The sequence below is a fragment of the Drosophila persimilis genome, unplaced genomic scaffold (genome assembly GCF_003286085.1).
Source record: "Drosophila persimilis strain 14011-0111.01,24,50 unplaced genomic scaffold, DperRS2 tig00000124-arrow-pilon, whole genome shotgun sequence".
Classification (NCBI taxonomy): Eukaryota; Metazoa; Arthropoda; class Insecta; order Diptera; family Drosophilidae; genus Drosophila; species Drosophila persimilis.
Genome location: NW_020825294.1, coordinates 5,717,641 through 5,733,189, shown reverse-complemented (window position 1 = coordinate 5,733,189; position 15,549 = coordinate 5,717,641). Strand labels below are relative to the sequence as shown.

General features: G+C 43.1%; 5 protein-coding genes across 5 annotated transcripts; 2 read left to right on the top strand and 3 right to left on the bottom strand.

Moving 5' to 3' along the window:
- The first annotated feature begins 202 nt into the window (after positions 1-202).
- On the top strand, positions 203-2,796 carry LOC6593709 (vacuolar protein sorting-associated protein 52 homolog). The gene is made up of 7 exons (XM_002018597.2): positions 203-499; positions 563-1,164; positions 1,240-1,455; positions 1,520-1,675; positions 1,733-1,851; positions 1,913-2,033; positions 2,098-2,796. Exons 1-7 carry the CDS (start codon positions 346-348, stop codon positions 2,725-2,727), a joined length of 1,998 nt encoding a protein of 665 aa, XP_002018633.1. The 5' UTR covers positions 203-345; the 3' UTR covers positions 2,728-2,796.
- Positions 2,721-3,583, bottom strand: LOC6593710 (thioredoxin domain-containing protein 17). The gene is made up of 3 exons (XM_002018598.2): positions 3,293-3,583; positions 3,132-3,213; positions 2,721-2,959 (listed from the first exon to the last, which is right to left on the bottom strand). Exons 1-3 carry the CDS (start codon positions 3,435-3,437, stop codon positions 2,806-2,808), a joined length of 381 nt encoding a protein of 126 aa, XP_002018634.2. The 5' UTR covers positions 3,438-3,583; the 3' UTR covers positions 2,721-2,805.
- Positions 3,584-4,238: 655 nt separating this feature from the next.
- LOC6593711 (mitochondrial import inner membrane translocase subunit Tim21) lies at positions 4,239-5,182 on the top strand. The gene is made up of 3 exons (XM_002018599.2): positions 4,239-4,372; positions 4,434-4,849; positions 4,912-5,182. Exons 1-3 carry the CDS (start codon positions 4,243-4,245, stop codon positions 5,092-5,094), a joined length of 729 nt encoding a protein of 242 aa, XP_002018635.1. The 5' UTR covers positions 4,239-4,242; the 3' UTR covers positions 5,095-5,182.
- LOC6593950 lies at positions 5,120-6,302 on the bottom strand. The gene has a single exon (XM_026987456.1). It carries the CDS (start codon positions 6,227-6,229, stop codon positions 5,252-5,254), a length of 978 nt encoding a protein of 325 aa, XP_026843257.1. The 5' UTR covers positions 6,230-6,302; the 3' UTR covers positions 5,120-5,251.
- Positions 6,303-11,191: 4,889 nt separating this feature from the next.
- Positions 11,192-12,029, bottom strand: LOC6593951. Its single transcript, XM_002018601.2, has one exon. It carries the CDS (start codon positions 11,930-11,932, stop codon positions 11,363-11,365), a length of 570 nt encoding a protein of 189 aa, XP_002018637.1. The 5' UTR covers positions 11,933-12,029; the 3' UTR covers positions 11,192-11,362.
- Between the last annotated feature and the right edge of the window lie 3,520 nt (positions 12,030-15,549).

The window sequence follows — 15,549 nt, the reverse complement described above, 5'->3', positions numbered from 1 at the left end:
TCAGCTGTTTGTTTTGTGTGCGGATGCATTTGTGACGACACTATTGCAGTAAGGGTATTCTTCGAGGTATATCGGTACCGAAACCAGCTGTTTGATTGCAAAAGTTTACAAATTCCAATTTGATGACATAGTTATAGGAAAATAAAGGAAAAAGAATATGCATAAAGTTCTTTTTATCAATTTCAAAACTTGTATATCGGGCTAAAATCAGCTGAGAAAAGACCGTTTATCGATTTTATGATCAGCAGCCGCCGTGGTCACACTGGATTGGAAAGCCCAAAATCATAAACAAACGCTGAATAGCGTTGAGTTGCTAAATTGCTAAATACGTTTAAAAGCCAGGCCATGGCCACGCACTCGGAAGTGGCGTCGCCTCAGATGACAGAGCAGTTGGACAATGAAGAAGTTCGGGAAATACTGAAAAACACCACCGATCTGCGCCAGTACTCCCGTCAGATTGAAAAGGAATTCAAGGAAGTGGAGAATAAATCCATTGAGGGTGGGTATTGGTGATACAATTCCACAATTACAACAAACTTTAGTGGGTTCTTTCAACATTTAGATTACATCGCCGAGTCCCAGAACATTGCGAATCTGCACAATCAGATAAACGACTGCGACGATGTGCTTGAACGTATGGAGAACATGCTAATGAGCTTCCAGAGCGTGCTGAACAACATCAGCACCGAAATTACCCAGTTGCAACGGAAATCCGTCTCCATGTCGTTGCAGTTGACCAACCGACAGTCGGTGAAGGCACAGCTGTCGCAGTTTATTGAGGACATGGCCGTGTCCGAGGAGATGATAACCATCATCATGGAGACTCCGGTCACGGAACGTGATTTCAGCAGTCAACTGAACGTGCTGAATCACAAGCTGTCCCTGGTGAAGGAGCTCAGCTTCAAGGAGTCCAAGTCCACCAGCGATGTGAGCGATGTCCTGCACAAGCTGCGACTGAAGGCCATGACAAAGATCCGCAGCTATCTGCTTGAGCAAATCTACAAGTTCCGCAAGCCCATGACCAACTATCAGATACCACAGAATGCCATGCTCAAGCATAAATTCTTCTTCGAATTCATTCTGTCCAATGAGCGGCACGTGGCCCAGGAGATATGCAGCGAGTATATCGATACCATGGGCAAGATTTACTATAGTTATTTTAAGGTAGGCTTCATTTAATTCAAGAGATTCAAGAGATCGTAGTTTGCAAACCTAATCCGAACCCATGGATTTTTGCAGAGTTATTCCACCCGCTTGACCAGTCTCAAATTCGAGGAATCCTGCACCAAGGACGATCTGATGGGCATTGAAGACAATGCCTCCAAAGGATTGTTCTCCAAGACCACCAGCCTAAAGCACAAGAGCACCATCTTTACAATTGGCAAGCGGGGAGACATACTTAACCAGCAGCTGGAGGCTCCCATCATAGTTCCGCATGCCCAGCTAAAGAATCGCGTGAGATTTGTGAATGCTCCATGGTATGGTAGACCTTGATATCCAAGATGATTTTTATTTGCAGTACACAGTAGAGGCTCTGTTTCGTTCCGAGCAATATGCGCTGGTGGACAATGCCTGTCGGGAGTATCTATTTGTGACCGAATTCTTCATGGTGCGTGGCAGCCAAGCGCAGGATTTATTCAATCAGATAATGGGCAAAACTTTGACTCTGATGATTGTAAGTAAAGTCCGCTATACTCTTAAAGGAATTAATGTTTATTTTGCGATCGCGTAGAAAACCCTGGAGACGTCCATACACGACTGCTACGACACCATAGCCATGTTTCTTTGCATCCATTTGATATTCCGCTATCAACTGATGTGCCACAAGCGCTGTGTGCCCGCCCTCGATAAGTGAGTTTTATCTTTTGGGCATATCTACATAGATACCGATTTAATCATAGATTCCCAACAGATATTGGGACTCGCTGCAATCGGTTATCTGGCCACGATTAGAGCATGTTTTCCGCCTAAACATACAGAGCATCCATGACTGTGATCCCACCAAGTTCAACAAGGAGTTGGGACCGCACTATGTATACCTTATAATCTGATTAATGATTATGCCATATCACAATCAACAACCCGTTTGCCTTGCAGATAACCCGACGCTATGCGGAGTTTAGTGCCGCCATTGTGGGAATCTCGGAGCATTTTCCCAACGAGCTGGTTAGCAGGCTGCTGCTGGAGCTGCAGAATGAGGTGGAGTGTTTCATTTTGCGCATGGCTGCCATATTTCCCACCCGCAAGGATCAGCTCATTTATCTCATTAACAACTATGACCTGGTCCTGGGCGTGCTGATGGAGCACACGCGCGACAACTCCAAGGAGGCAGAGGCCTTCCGCGAGCAGCTGAATGCCCGTAGCAACGAGTATGTGGAGGAAATACTGGCCCCGCACTTTGGGGGCATCATACAGTTTGTCAAGGAGTGCGAGCACTTTTTTGAGAAGGAGCAGATGGATGAGTTGCGCAAGCAGGAGCGTCGCAGCCTTGCTCTGGTGGCCAGCTTCTCGGCCAACTGGAAGAAATCGCTGGAGGAACTTAATCGCGAAGTACTTTTGTCATTCCCCTCGCTGCTGACAGGATCTCAGCTGCTGCAGCTGGCTCTGGCCAGTCTAGTGCAATACTATCATCGCTTCCACAAGCTCCTCACGCCAAACGCGCGCGCACAGTTGACTAACATCCATGTGGTGATGGTGGAAATCAAAAAGTACAAGAGTAATTACTGAGAGGAGGCGCCTTTAATCAGTGTTGTATGTATGTATGCGTGTTCTAAAATATATAAGTCAAAATTGTAAGTACTCCGTTTAATCCTCGTCTTCGAACATCATTTCGACAAGGTCCTTGTTGGAGCAGCGCTCGCCATCCAGACGCTGTGGCTGCTTCCAGCGGAGCAGCGTGGGCAAGAAAATCAAGTGTGTATTGGGATCCTTGCGGAAGGGACAGTTCAAATCCTTCCAGCTAAACGAATAAGAATTCGAATTAGTTTATTGTTTACGCTGGATGACGATAAGGCAACTCAAGTGCCAATGACCCTCATAAAAATCGATCAGCGATAAGCCGGTAATTGCTTTTATCGTGAATGTTCTGGGCGGCACTTAGAATATTTTATTTCATCACACTATATACTTACTAGGCGCGCTCTCCCACATCCACATGCACAAAGTGCGAATTGTCGGGGGCCTTCTTCAAAGCATCGTGTATCACCGGCTCAGCTGCAATAAAAGTTGCGTCGTTTGGGAATGAATAAAGTAATTGGATAGTCGGGGGAAAACCACAAAGGGGCTGACTCACCCTTGACACAGTATGGACACCAGCTCTCGCCGTTCTCGTCCTTGCCGCCGCTGAACAACACATGCACTGCATTGTTTCCAGTCTCCAGCTCCTCCATTTTCTTGGAGAACTCCTCAAAACCCTTCACGTTGTGTGTGACGACCATAATTTTATTGGGATCCGCTTTATTAACACCGACCGCGTATGTGCGTCTGATTAGGCGACCGAACAACTGTGTGACCGACGTGATGGGGCACTTTTATAATAACTGGCTTTCAAAAGTCACGGTACGGCTCTTATACGAACTTTATACTAAAGTCAATTTAGCAAATATGAGTTTGTATTTGTACTACTTTTTCTTCTATAAATTTTATTGCAGGGCCTGCTGATATACTTAGCCCACTTAAGCCCCCTTTATTTAAACAGTATAATAACTTGAGTTAATCCTCGGAGTATAATATAATAATATAATACATGTAAGAATAATAATACATTCTCTTATAGGCCCATCCTATCCTTTATCTTTACTTAAGCAAAACATCACGATATCTTTCACCTATGTAATCTCCGATAAAATTCTTCAATTCTTAATTTTCGTGAAGCGCTTTTTAAAACCCACTGGTCAGCAATGGGTTAATATCTGTTCATGATCGAAAATCATATTCCTCGATTTTTATATTCGGCTTAATATTACTCGCTAGCTAGTGCCCCCAATAGTGAACACATAGTTTTATTCGATATATAAATACATTTTCTACACAATTGGCTAATATTAAATACTCCCTTGTATTGCATTTTTTGTCAAATAAGGTTTAAACAAATGTTTAAATGTAGAAACGATTCGAATTTCTAGAGATGTCGAGTGTCACAACGTTATCGATGTATCGATAGGAATAACAGCTGTTGTTAATTATTCATTCTTATAAAACTGCTATTATTTACTCTTTTGGCCATTGATTTTGGTTCAAACAATGTCGCGATTAGCTTTATTGCGCAACCTATTCTTCCATAGGCAGAACTTACTGCCCAAAGCAGTGGCGCGCCTGCAATGTGCGGCCACGCTGCATATGAGCCCCTGCCTGCGACAGGAAGCGTCGCGCGGTTTGTACTTTATTAAATACAGTTATCTTCACATTAATTAATCCCCTGTTCATGCATCCAGGCAGTGGTCGAGGCGGCGCCCTACAACAGTCAAAGGGTGGCGCCGATGTCTCCACAAATGTACGGCCCATTGGTGAGAAGATCAAGGAGAACACAAAGACGGCCAGCTATACGGCGATAATTGTGGCAGGTCTGGGTGTGACCGGCATCATGTTTTATGCTATTTTCCGCGAGCTCTTCTCTAGTGAAAGTCCTAACAATATCTATGCCGATGCCCTGAAACGTGTGGTTGATGATCCACGTGTTCAGGATGCCATTGGAGCTCCCATCAAAGGCTTTGGCGAGACATCGCGACGCGGACGTCGTCAGCATGTGGCGCACTCGAGCTACGAGCGACAGGGAAAACCACATATGAGGATGCAGTTTTATGTTCAAGGACTAAGGAACCGTGCCACCGTGCAACTGGAATCGAGAAGGGTAAGATCTATTTATAACAATTAATTTATTTCTATTTATATGAAAATCCATCTTTTCCACAGTCTTGTACAGGTAAACTGGAATATCGTTATTTGTTTGTGCAATTGGATCATTATCCCCGAACCACTATCGTGCTGGAAGACAATCGCGCCCTTGATTCTATTCCCGAGCCAGAGACTACCCCTGCCACATCTTCTTCATCGTTTGGAAGTCTGGCCCTTTTGTCCAATAGTCAGGACAAATAGTTGATTATTCTTCACTGCACTTAAATTCTCTGTTTAGTTGTTGTATTTATTTTTTGACTGACAATGAAAATCCCATTGGAAAACCCCAGTTGTGGTATAGCAGTCCTCATTCGCCAATCGAGAAGTTGTCCATTTCCAGAATGGCGCCCGACTCGTGTCAGTAGAGCTTCTTCCACGGTATGATCTCCCAGGAGCGGATGATGTGGCGCCCAAAAAGAAAGTCCTTCACCTTGTTCACGATGTAGAATGAAATGCCAAAGAACGAGGCAAAGTACAGCCAGAACTGTCCGAGGCGCTCCCAAATGCTCAGATGATAGCGTCCTGGCACCTGCAGCACATCCAGCTCCAGCTCGATGCTGAGGCGATTCAGGCGTGGCGACGTTGGCCGGTAGTAGGTCTCCTCGATGGACAACTGGAAGTAGGCTGGATTTGCTTTTATCTGAGCCATCAGTGACTCTATTTTATACTGTGACATGTCCGCATAGCTGGCGTTCGTCTCCACATGGACGGGACGAAACTTGGTCTTGATGTCGCGCCCCGGAAAGGGGCAGGTGAACTCTACGTATTGCTTTAGCTGCAGCTCACCCTTGAGTTGGATGCGACCATTACGAAAGCGTCCTGACGGCGGCAACTGCAGCTGATAGGCCAGGACCGAAGGCGGCGACAGATCGCACTTGTGCTGCAGATGAGCGTCGAAGAAGAGCACCAGATCAAAGTGCATCAGGCGTGCTGGAACATCCTGTAGTTCCAGCTGGAAGTGTGCCCGATCCGTGACCGTATCATAGTCCACGTCCTCTGTCCAGTACTTGCTGGCGGAGCAGCTGTTAGTGTGGGGTCTCATTTGAGCATTGAAATAGCTGAAGCTGCTGCACGCGACCAACGATTCTGGCTCGCCATCCACTCCAGGCTCCGTGCTGCCCACGAATATGTACTGGTAGTTGTAAGCCACATTGGGCTGCTCGTACAGCACCCGAGACTCGGATATGCCCGAGTACGGGCTGAGCAGGGAGACCAGCAGAACGGGCAGCATCACCGACAGCGCGATGAAGGCCAGGACCAGTAGCGAGGCGAACGAGCACAGCGAATTCTTGTACACGATCGCCGTGTTGGTCGTATGGAGCGGAATGAATCTCATTTTGGATTACAACTTTTCACCCGTTTCGAATTTCTCTCTTTTCACTTGCTGCCTCACTTTGACACTTGTCATCTGCTTTGTTGTGTGCAATTATTGTTGTGTGTGTTGCTTCGTTGCCTTGGTGCCACACGTACACATATAATCGTAGTAGGCCTTCAACCGGGTTGATTCGTTATGAAACTGAAATGAAAGCGAAGGAAACTCTTTTTTTTTTTACAATTGCAGCGATATTTTGATGCTTTAAAGCTTTAAGCATGATAAACAAGTGAAACAAAACATAAACAATTTACGAAGATTTAAAATTCAGTTGAAACTGTATACGCGATACTTACATCTCTGATGGACAAGACGCCACCTGGCGACATTGTGATTTGACATTTTACATGCATTTTGTCTACACTTCTTGTTTTCCTGCAAACAAATCTTCTTGCTAAAAATAATATATATGGATACACGCGCGTTAAACTTCCACTTAGGACAATTGTGCACATTAATATTTTATTTTAATTATTGGTCTTTGGTTTTCTCACATGAAAGTCGCGTGTGACATGTATCTACATATATGATGTATATTTTACATTTACATGTCCTGTAGCGCTGACAAATGGTCTAAAAATTATTTGAAAATGCAAAAGATGGTCTAAAAATGTGAGGAATAAGTAAATATTTAAATTGGAAACTGGTTAACAGACTTTTAGCCTAAACAGTCTAAGAATTATTGAATCTTCTCCACCTGTTCTGATAAGCTATACAGCATTCGTTTTTGGTATCGTTCAACTTTAAACAATGGAAAACTGCTTCCGCATTAGGAAACCCCTTCGCTGTAAAAAAGACTGCAGAATCGCTCTATTAGCCATGGCCTTTTCAGACTCTGCGGAACCCTCCTCCAGCAGACTCCAGTCGAGGCTCAAGCTGATGCCTTGGTCCAGGGCACATCCGTTCCGGCTTTAAGCCGATGCTGAAAAAGTATTGATTGCACATAATTATAGGATTTCGATACGAGGCCGCCTTCGAGCTTCAGCTTTGAATAAAATGAAAAGTGAACCTGCAAAAAAGGAGCAAAAGGAATAAATAAAGAACGGTCGCATAACTTGACCAACATTTGCTCATAATTAAGACCGACAACTGGTTTCGAGCATTGCCCTTCCCTCGATGGTGCCCCGGAGTGCTTTCGTGTGCACCGCATAAAAATCGGAAGTTGCAGCTTTGCATTTAATGCGCTTATTTTAAAGAGTGTTGAAAGCGGAGCCCTCAAAAAAGACCATATAAAGACAAGTGCAGACGACCAAAAAGAGTGTTAAAGGCAAGAAACAAAATGGTTAAAAATATTACGAGAAAGTTAATGCAATGTTTGGCACAATTTTCCAAACATCGCATAGTGGAACTTTTTGGCGATTTTGTATAAAAAGAGTAAGAGAAATTTTTGATTTTCAGACCCACAATGAATGACCCACAAATTGATGCAAAATTAAGTAAAAATGCATGAAAATTATTGAAATTCACTTGTGATGAAGTGATGGTGTGCAGATCGAATGTGTTTTAGCCTCCTTCATCTTCATCTCCTGCTAGTCACCTTCGCTCTGGATGCTCAGGAACGTGGGGTGTATTGAGAGGTAGTTTATCTAAGAGAACTTTATATATTTCACGATCTTCAGAAAATGACTATCAGGGAGACTAGGCTTTCCTGAATCCATCCTCTCAATGATTCGAATCTATCTGTGATGCGTGATCCTGCAGAACGTTCCACTGGTTGTTTGTTCGGATGACCGGGGATCATCGTGTGTGTCTTTGGCTGGTGAGTTTCAGTACGGGTAATCAGTGAAACAGTTTGGGGAATAGTGGTTTTTCGGGTTTTTTCTTTGCTTTTCGGAGATTTTATTGATCATCAGCATCACTTCCAAATATTTAGGATATCTTTATATATAAAAATGGAGTGCAAAATGGATGGGCTTGTTTATTTTTTGTATTTTTTACAATTTGTATGATAAGGATATAAGACTTGCCACAATTATAAATCAATCTAGCCATTTATCTACCTCTAGTAATCTTTTGGGCTTTTACAATGATTTTCTTTAATAGATTTTTATAAAAAGACTGGATTCCTTTGAGATTTTCTCGCAGAACAGTGCTTCTAATGAAGTCCTTCCCCACCTACCACCAACGTCACTTGTCACCTTCGAAAGTTTCCAATGAAGTTCTGAAAATTTGATGGCTGTATTCCTCACTTCACCTGCGGCAGCGTGACATGACGGGGGGGAGGATGGGCAGAAGTTTTTCTGATTTGTTCTTTGACTTTTGTTGTGACATGTGCTTTTCTGTGAATATTAAAAACGTGTGGGTAAAAAGTGATGGGCATGCCGTGTCACAACTATGAAAATAATGTACGAGTTGGCAGCCGAACGATGAATAAATAAAATTATATATCCCGATTTGACAGGTACATACAGCTCTTTGACAGTTGGACAGAGTGGTACTGAAATTAGTTTGACTGATTCCGCCTGGCAGCAGGTCCCTCCATACATCCTCCGAGCATCCTTCGAGGCTTTAAGCAGCTTAAGGATGAAATCCGCGTATGAAGAACAGCTACCAACAAAAAAATCAATAATTTTTCTGCATTTTTCTCTTTTGCCATACGAACTTTTTGGCGTCTCCCGCACATTGCCACGCCATTTTACAGAAAAATAAAAAGAAAACGCGAAAGAAAAAGAAAAAGCGGAAAAGCCAAGATGGCGGGCAGACAGACGGAGAGAATACACACAGCCCCACGGACACACGGATACAGATACGGTTTTAGTTGGAATTCTGCTCACGGCCCCAGGACAATGCCAGCTCTGGGCCCATATATCCTTTTTCAACGAAATTTCAGCTTTCACTCGTTTCGCGTACGTGACCGTGTTGCCACCAAGGAGCTGTTGAAGTGGCAAATTCGCACAGCGCCACCAGAAGCAGGAGCAGGAGGAGTAATAGTAGGAGGAGGATAGGGAGGTGGAGGCTGGTGGCAGAGTAATGGCTGTAAGGGATGGAGACTGTTGGTTGGGGCCCGCGCGCCAGGTGGGATACGGGTGTGGGGGGGTGCTGGCAAAAAGTAGCAGTTTATTAGGCTCACCAAATTAACATAGGACTACTAATGACTGCCGCCAAGGCAAACTAACTGAGCGGCAGAGCGCCCACGTGTTGGAGTGGAAGGTGGTCCAGTTCGGGGCAGGAGCTAGTCACTCCTTGGGAAGGCTGTTAAGTTGGTTCCCAAAAAGGGTATATAGCATCTTTCTTATGGTATATACATATATATCTTACAATTATATCGATTTGATCAAAATCTACACTAAGGAAACACTACTTTGGGATCTAAAGCTGTGGAAAATACTTGATAAATTGTTCTTTATGTTGTTCGATGGCTACATTTATGTGAGATATAGTCATCCGACTTTGCACTGCCGTTTTTAAGGCGATTAAGATGATTACAAATCTCGTAAGTTCTAATGTCAAAGGCTTGTTTTTCGATAATTTATTGTTCAAATACTCTTGAGTAAATTCTCCGCCAACTTTTTAAGAAAATTATCCTCAATTATCCTGCTGTACTTAAGCACATGTTATTGCCATTTGATATATTCTACATGCTATCCTCTAGACCACATATTTCCATACAGTTTCCATCAACTGTCAATGGAAGTCCTGATTCCCAGTTAGCAACTAAAAAAATTTGCATAGGATTGATTTCAAGAAGATACTATGGTCCGCTACATTTTAGTGATATGGGACTGCCCTCAACAGATATTGTGTACCAATCCTTCAAACAACCAACCGATCAGATAGCTATTGTATTATTTCTTCTCATAAAATAACTCACCAAAAACCCAACGAGCATTCAACATTCCAAGCTGAAAAGTTGCTCAACGACAAATTATTACAACGCCTGCGCGGATTTACATTCTTTTCGGTGGGGACTTGGGCCGGGCCAACCCCTCTTTTATTGGATGCTGGAATAAAAAAGGGGAAATGTAACCGCTTTCCCTTAAGCTTTTTGTCTCTCCCTTAGCTCGACGTCCCAGAGGAAATCAAAGGGAAACACACAACGTATGGAGTCTGTGTTGAAGTTGCTCTAATATTTATACAGAGTTCATGTCTCTGTCTGGGTCTGCGGGTATATAGAGAGAAATTCCCCTTATAACACTCAAGTGGAAATGTGTGGCACACTCGAATATACTCGTACATACTCGTATGTAGGTACATCTGTATGTGGCATGTGGCATGTGGCATGGGTGGCACAGACAGTTGGTGGGTTCCTTGCCTTTCCTTTCCTTTCGTTTCGTTTCGTTTCCGTTGCTTGTCTTTCCTTTCCTGAACTATATTTGACAATCAAGCCGCAAGCATATGTTACCCGATAATTTGCCGAAAGTTTTAATGAAAGACATGGGACTCATTTTTCCTCAGCTTTCTCTTTCTCTCTCTATCTCTCTCTCGCTGTTTTGGTGTGCGTGAGTTAATGTTCTTTTGGTGCGTGTGTGTCGTTTTGTCGCCATTTTGTGTGTGTGTCCGTGTGGAAAAGCATATTTTGATGAGCTCGAGAAAAGTTACTGTCTTTCCCTCTGTCTCTGTCTCTACACTTGTGTGGGTTTTTCCTTCCTTTCGTTTTATGTTCAGAATTCTCATTTCATAAATGAAAATTGCCGAGTACTAGCTGCAGGCAACTGTAATCACGCCATATCTGTTGAAAGTTTACAACTTACTCACTCGAAAGGCTTTTCTATTGTAAGGGGATAATCCATTTTGATTTGAGAGTTTGACTATTCGAAATATTTTCTCCTAATACTCTATGGTTTTAAAATGTGGATAACAGAGACACAGAAACATTTTCGAACCCATGAGATATATATTTGGATCTCTAAACTTATTAATTTGTAGCCTGAAACATTTTTATAGCTATGGCTATATAACCAGCTCTAATAGTGTCTACTAACTTGATGATTCTAGTCCTTACATCTATATATGGGCATTTCCCAGGTGTTGGCTTGATAAAGGTTAAAAATATAATTTTTCTGGCATTTTTTTTAGATAGTTTAATATGTTAGAGATGAGGGAGACTTTTAGAATTTAGATGCTGATTGATAATTTGATGGATGGAAGGATCCCTCTTTACTTGGCCGACAAGGTGAGGGTCATCAATACAATGAAAAGGGAATTGGCCAACAGCCTGAAGTCAGATCCGCGTCCTTCCCAGTAGTGATCGATTATCAAGGATCCGTAGCGGGCCGCAAAGGCCACAGTGGCAATGGCTCCGTACATATTGTTCGACTGATTGACGCCCAGGAAGAGCAGTGAGACCAGGTTGCCCAAGAGTGTAAGCTCCTTGAGCGACTCCGTGGAGATGTCCTCGGTATCGGTCATTTTGGCCACTATATCGAAGGCAAGCGGCACCAAAAAGAAGCTGTGGGCAAAGGCCAGACTGGGATTCGACTTCAGGTACAGTTCGATGTTGACCAGTGGCAGCGGAGCAATCTCCATGACACCCGATGTGATCAGTCGCACCCGATTGCACTCGTCGTGATCGTTGCAAGCGGCCCGCCCCACGCCCAGCAGTCCGTGTATCAGACTAAGGGTTGCCACCCCATAGGCGTACGGGGTTTTCGTCGGATGCAAGGTGTACATGGCATAGCCGGAGCTGACCACCAGCAGGCTATTGAACAGGGCGTCGATCACTAGCATTGTTACCACTCCTTCCAGAGAGAACTTGTCGCATAGTCCTTTCGGATTTTCCTTCGCCTTAAGAGGTTTGCTACGGATTTTTTAGTGTGCACGGACAATTTTGTATTAGCCAAATCGTTTTACTGTTACTGACTGTTAAGGCAAAGCCAAACCAGAGAAATCAGAGATATAAAAGCTTCGGAATGCCCGGAAAGCCTGGGAGTTTTGAGCATATCGGGAATATGTAGATACTAAAGGGAAGGAAGTTGCAGACCAGATGATGAAACACCAACAAGAGCACTTTACTTTTCTTAGAAGACTAAATAAAATAAAAGACACACCATATTTATGGAGTACACCCACAAAAGCAGCAGGCGCTTCCCGCTGGGGCACTGGCGTCGACCAAAACTGTGTACAGAGTCGTGGTCCCTGGAACCTGCCACCACAGTCCATTGGGCGACACTCTGTCATACGAATACGAACAGGGTCCAGTTGCTTCATCTCTTTTTTCGCTGGCCATGTTGCTTGTAATAAGCGTACAACTTTGACAGTTTGTTATCCGCATTTGTTTCGTGGCTTGCAGTTTTCATTTCCATTTTTTGTCCAGCTCTTTTTTTCAGATTTTTTTCCTCGTATTTGGTTGAGTTTTTTTGTTGGCGTTGTAATTTAGCTGGTTACTTTCCCCCGCCCCCCCCAGTGTGCACCTGTTAAAGTTGGAAGAGTGACAGCTCCGAAGAGGCAGGGGACAGAGACAGCAACAGCAGCGGCACCAGCGACAGGCGACACTTTCTAAACGATTCTCTCGAGAGCCATCGCCTGATAAGCATTGTCCTGGAATGATCTAACAGTTTCTGACCCACATTCCCTATAGAGATGGCCTGTCCATATACTCGTATTTCTCTTAAGAGCGGCAAAAAACCATTTAAACAGATGCCTGTAATTTTGCGGTTTTCGAAAACCACTTTTGGTTCCGTTTAACATTTGGTTCCGTTTAATTTTTTGTTTGGCTAATTGCATGTAATACTTTTCTCACCTTTTCCTGACGGGCAGATGGGATCGATCCATTTTGGGTTCCCCTGTGGTAAGCCCTACTTTAATTGTTTTTTTTTGTTGGGTTGTAATTATTAATTTGAATTTTTTGTGGAAGGATAAGGCGGACTTGCGGTTAGGTGTAGCCAAAAAAAGGAGGTGTGCCAGCCGCAATTATGCTGCATTTATGTCCGTTATGAAATGGAATGGAATGCATTCGAAAAACACTCTTTCGGAGAAACAGCAGAAACAGGGTTTGAACCAATATACTAAAGAATCTCTGAACACTTTAGACATCTTATCTTTCTTTAAAACACACAAATTTGTGAAATTTTCCACCTTAAAGTCTCTAAAATTGAAACACATTTCGCCAATTGGCAGACAAAGACATAAAGGTAAATCCTTTTCGGACTGCGTACAACGTTTATAATGGCCAAAAAGCGCTTAGGATAAAGCACGAAGATTCATCTGCGATACGTGTTCCAGCTCTCTTAATCGCCTTGAAAACAACAGTAGCAACAATAACGAGAATAGTTACAACAAGAGAAATGGAAACTATGTATATCCTTATGCCAGTCGTCCTGCGACATTCATAGTGTCTGACCAACGAACAGCAATTAAAATGGATTAAAAAGGCAGCAAACTGATTTATGGGCCAAGGAACCCAAAATAACGACAATACGACGACCACCACCACGAAAGTGGCTGGAAGTGGCCTAGGGTTAGGGTTGGTCCCCGGTCTCATCCGGAAGCTGCTGGTGGTGCTGGTGGTTTTGGCTTAGCCTCCGCCTCACTCGAAATTGAAATAATTGGGCAGTGAAGCAATTTAGAAGAATCACTTGCCATTTTCTAGTGTGTTTGTTCGTTGCTCTGTCCCCAATGCTGTTCCGGCTTCAGATTGTTGTAGTTGCTCTAATTGAAAACATAAGAGAAGATTTAGCAGCGTAGGGAGTCGATTTAGGGCGTACCCTATAGGTTATAAGTTGGAGGAGATATGGAGAGAATTTGATTATATTTAAATAGATACAAAATTATGTTAGTTTTGTTCACCATTTTCCGTAGTACTGTTAACCATTTTTGTTGCTTCTAATAATGTCATTTGGAAACATGAATTGAATGTGCGGTGGGACTTTAGGAACAGTTTTTAATCTGGAGACTCATGGTTTAATTTGAGCGCTTAACAAACGGGGACATTCTTTGTCCATAGCACCAATCAGCACTTTCGGATGAGTGGAATAGTCAATATTTGTCTCCCACTCGATTGTGAGACAAAGGAACGAAGCGGATGTAAACTTAAATTAACAAGAAATCTCCCTTCTACTGTCTCTTGTTTTCGGAGATTTAATGGAGCTAAGATTAGATCTTGAAACTTTCTTTAGGTTTCAAATGCTTATTGCCATGCTTTGATAAATACCTTTATAAATGATCATAATTTGTCCATGAAAGACCTAGCTTGCTGTTCTAGATTATATCACTGCTCGTTCCTTTCCATTGATATATCTTTGTTCAAAACACGGTATCATTATGAGAAAGTCCAGGAATGCACACAAACCGATTGGCACAGCCGATTACGATTCTAAAAAGAAAACTCTGTCACTGGTGTTCCTGCCATTGCTATTGCTATTGCCACTGTCGATGGTATTGTTGCTGCTGCCGCCGCTGCTGCTGCAATTTGGCGCATACCCGTAGATCTGGCCAAGAGGAGTCGTTCATGTATTTGGAATTTATAACCGCATATAGCGCACATAAATCCAGGACCAGCCAACAGCAGCAGCAGCAGCAGCAACGCCAACGACAAATCGAACTTTATGTGTTGCAATGGCAATGGTTGGCCATGGCCATATGCTGCCACGCCCCCAGCCTTAGCCCCAGACACACAAAACCCACACCCACAACCAAGCCCTGGAAGCATTTCGGTGGGACTGTCGCCAAAGCTATTGCCACTGTTAGAAATTGCTGCCAGAGATTCGAATTGGAATTGGTTGCACTGTGAGAAAAAGAGGCCACCAAAAGTTGGGAATAGGAATTGGTAAGAGAGCGAATAATAATCTTATCTTGGGGAAAACGATGCGATTTATCTCTCTTGGAACAGAATACATTCTTCCCCGCTGAAAGTACAAAGCAGCACTTTCGGTTGAGCGGAATATCGCAATTTTTGGATCTTACCGGAAGGGAGACAAAGGAAGAAAGCGGAAGTAAATGCTTGATGTACTTCTTGGTGTTGTCTGCCATTTTCTCTGTGAGTGTCAATTACGAACCGTCGTCAACAATTGTCTTTGTTGGTTCATTGGGACATATATGACATAGAATATTCAAATTGGGAACCAATTTGTATGATAATGACATTGTTTCAAAGTCGTTACAATGACTGTTGTTCCGTCAATTATCTAGGAAAAGTGTTCTTGTTCCAGTTTTAAAAATATGAGAGCTCTTATTTGGTAAAGCTATAGAAATATATTTACAGCATTTCTAAGTATCGAAAGTTATGGAAAGAGAGTTTTATGAATTGCTGTTAGACTTCATCATAACTTCGTAACAATGTATTCTTGATTTTTTGAACATGTTCTCCAGTTTATACGAAAGTTTTCTGCCCAGTGTGATTCTGTATA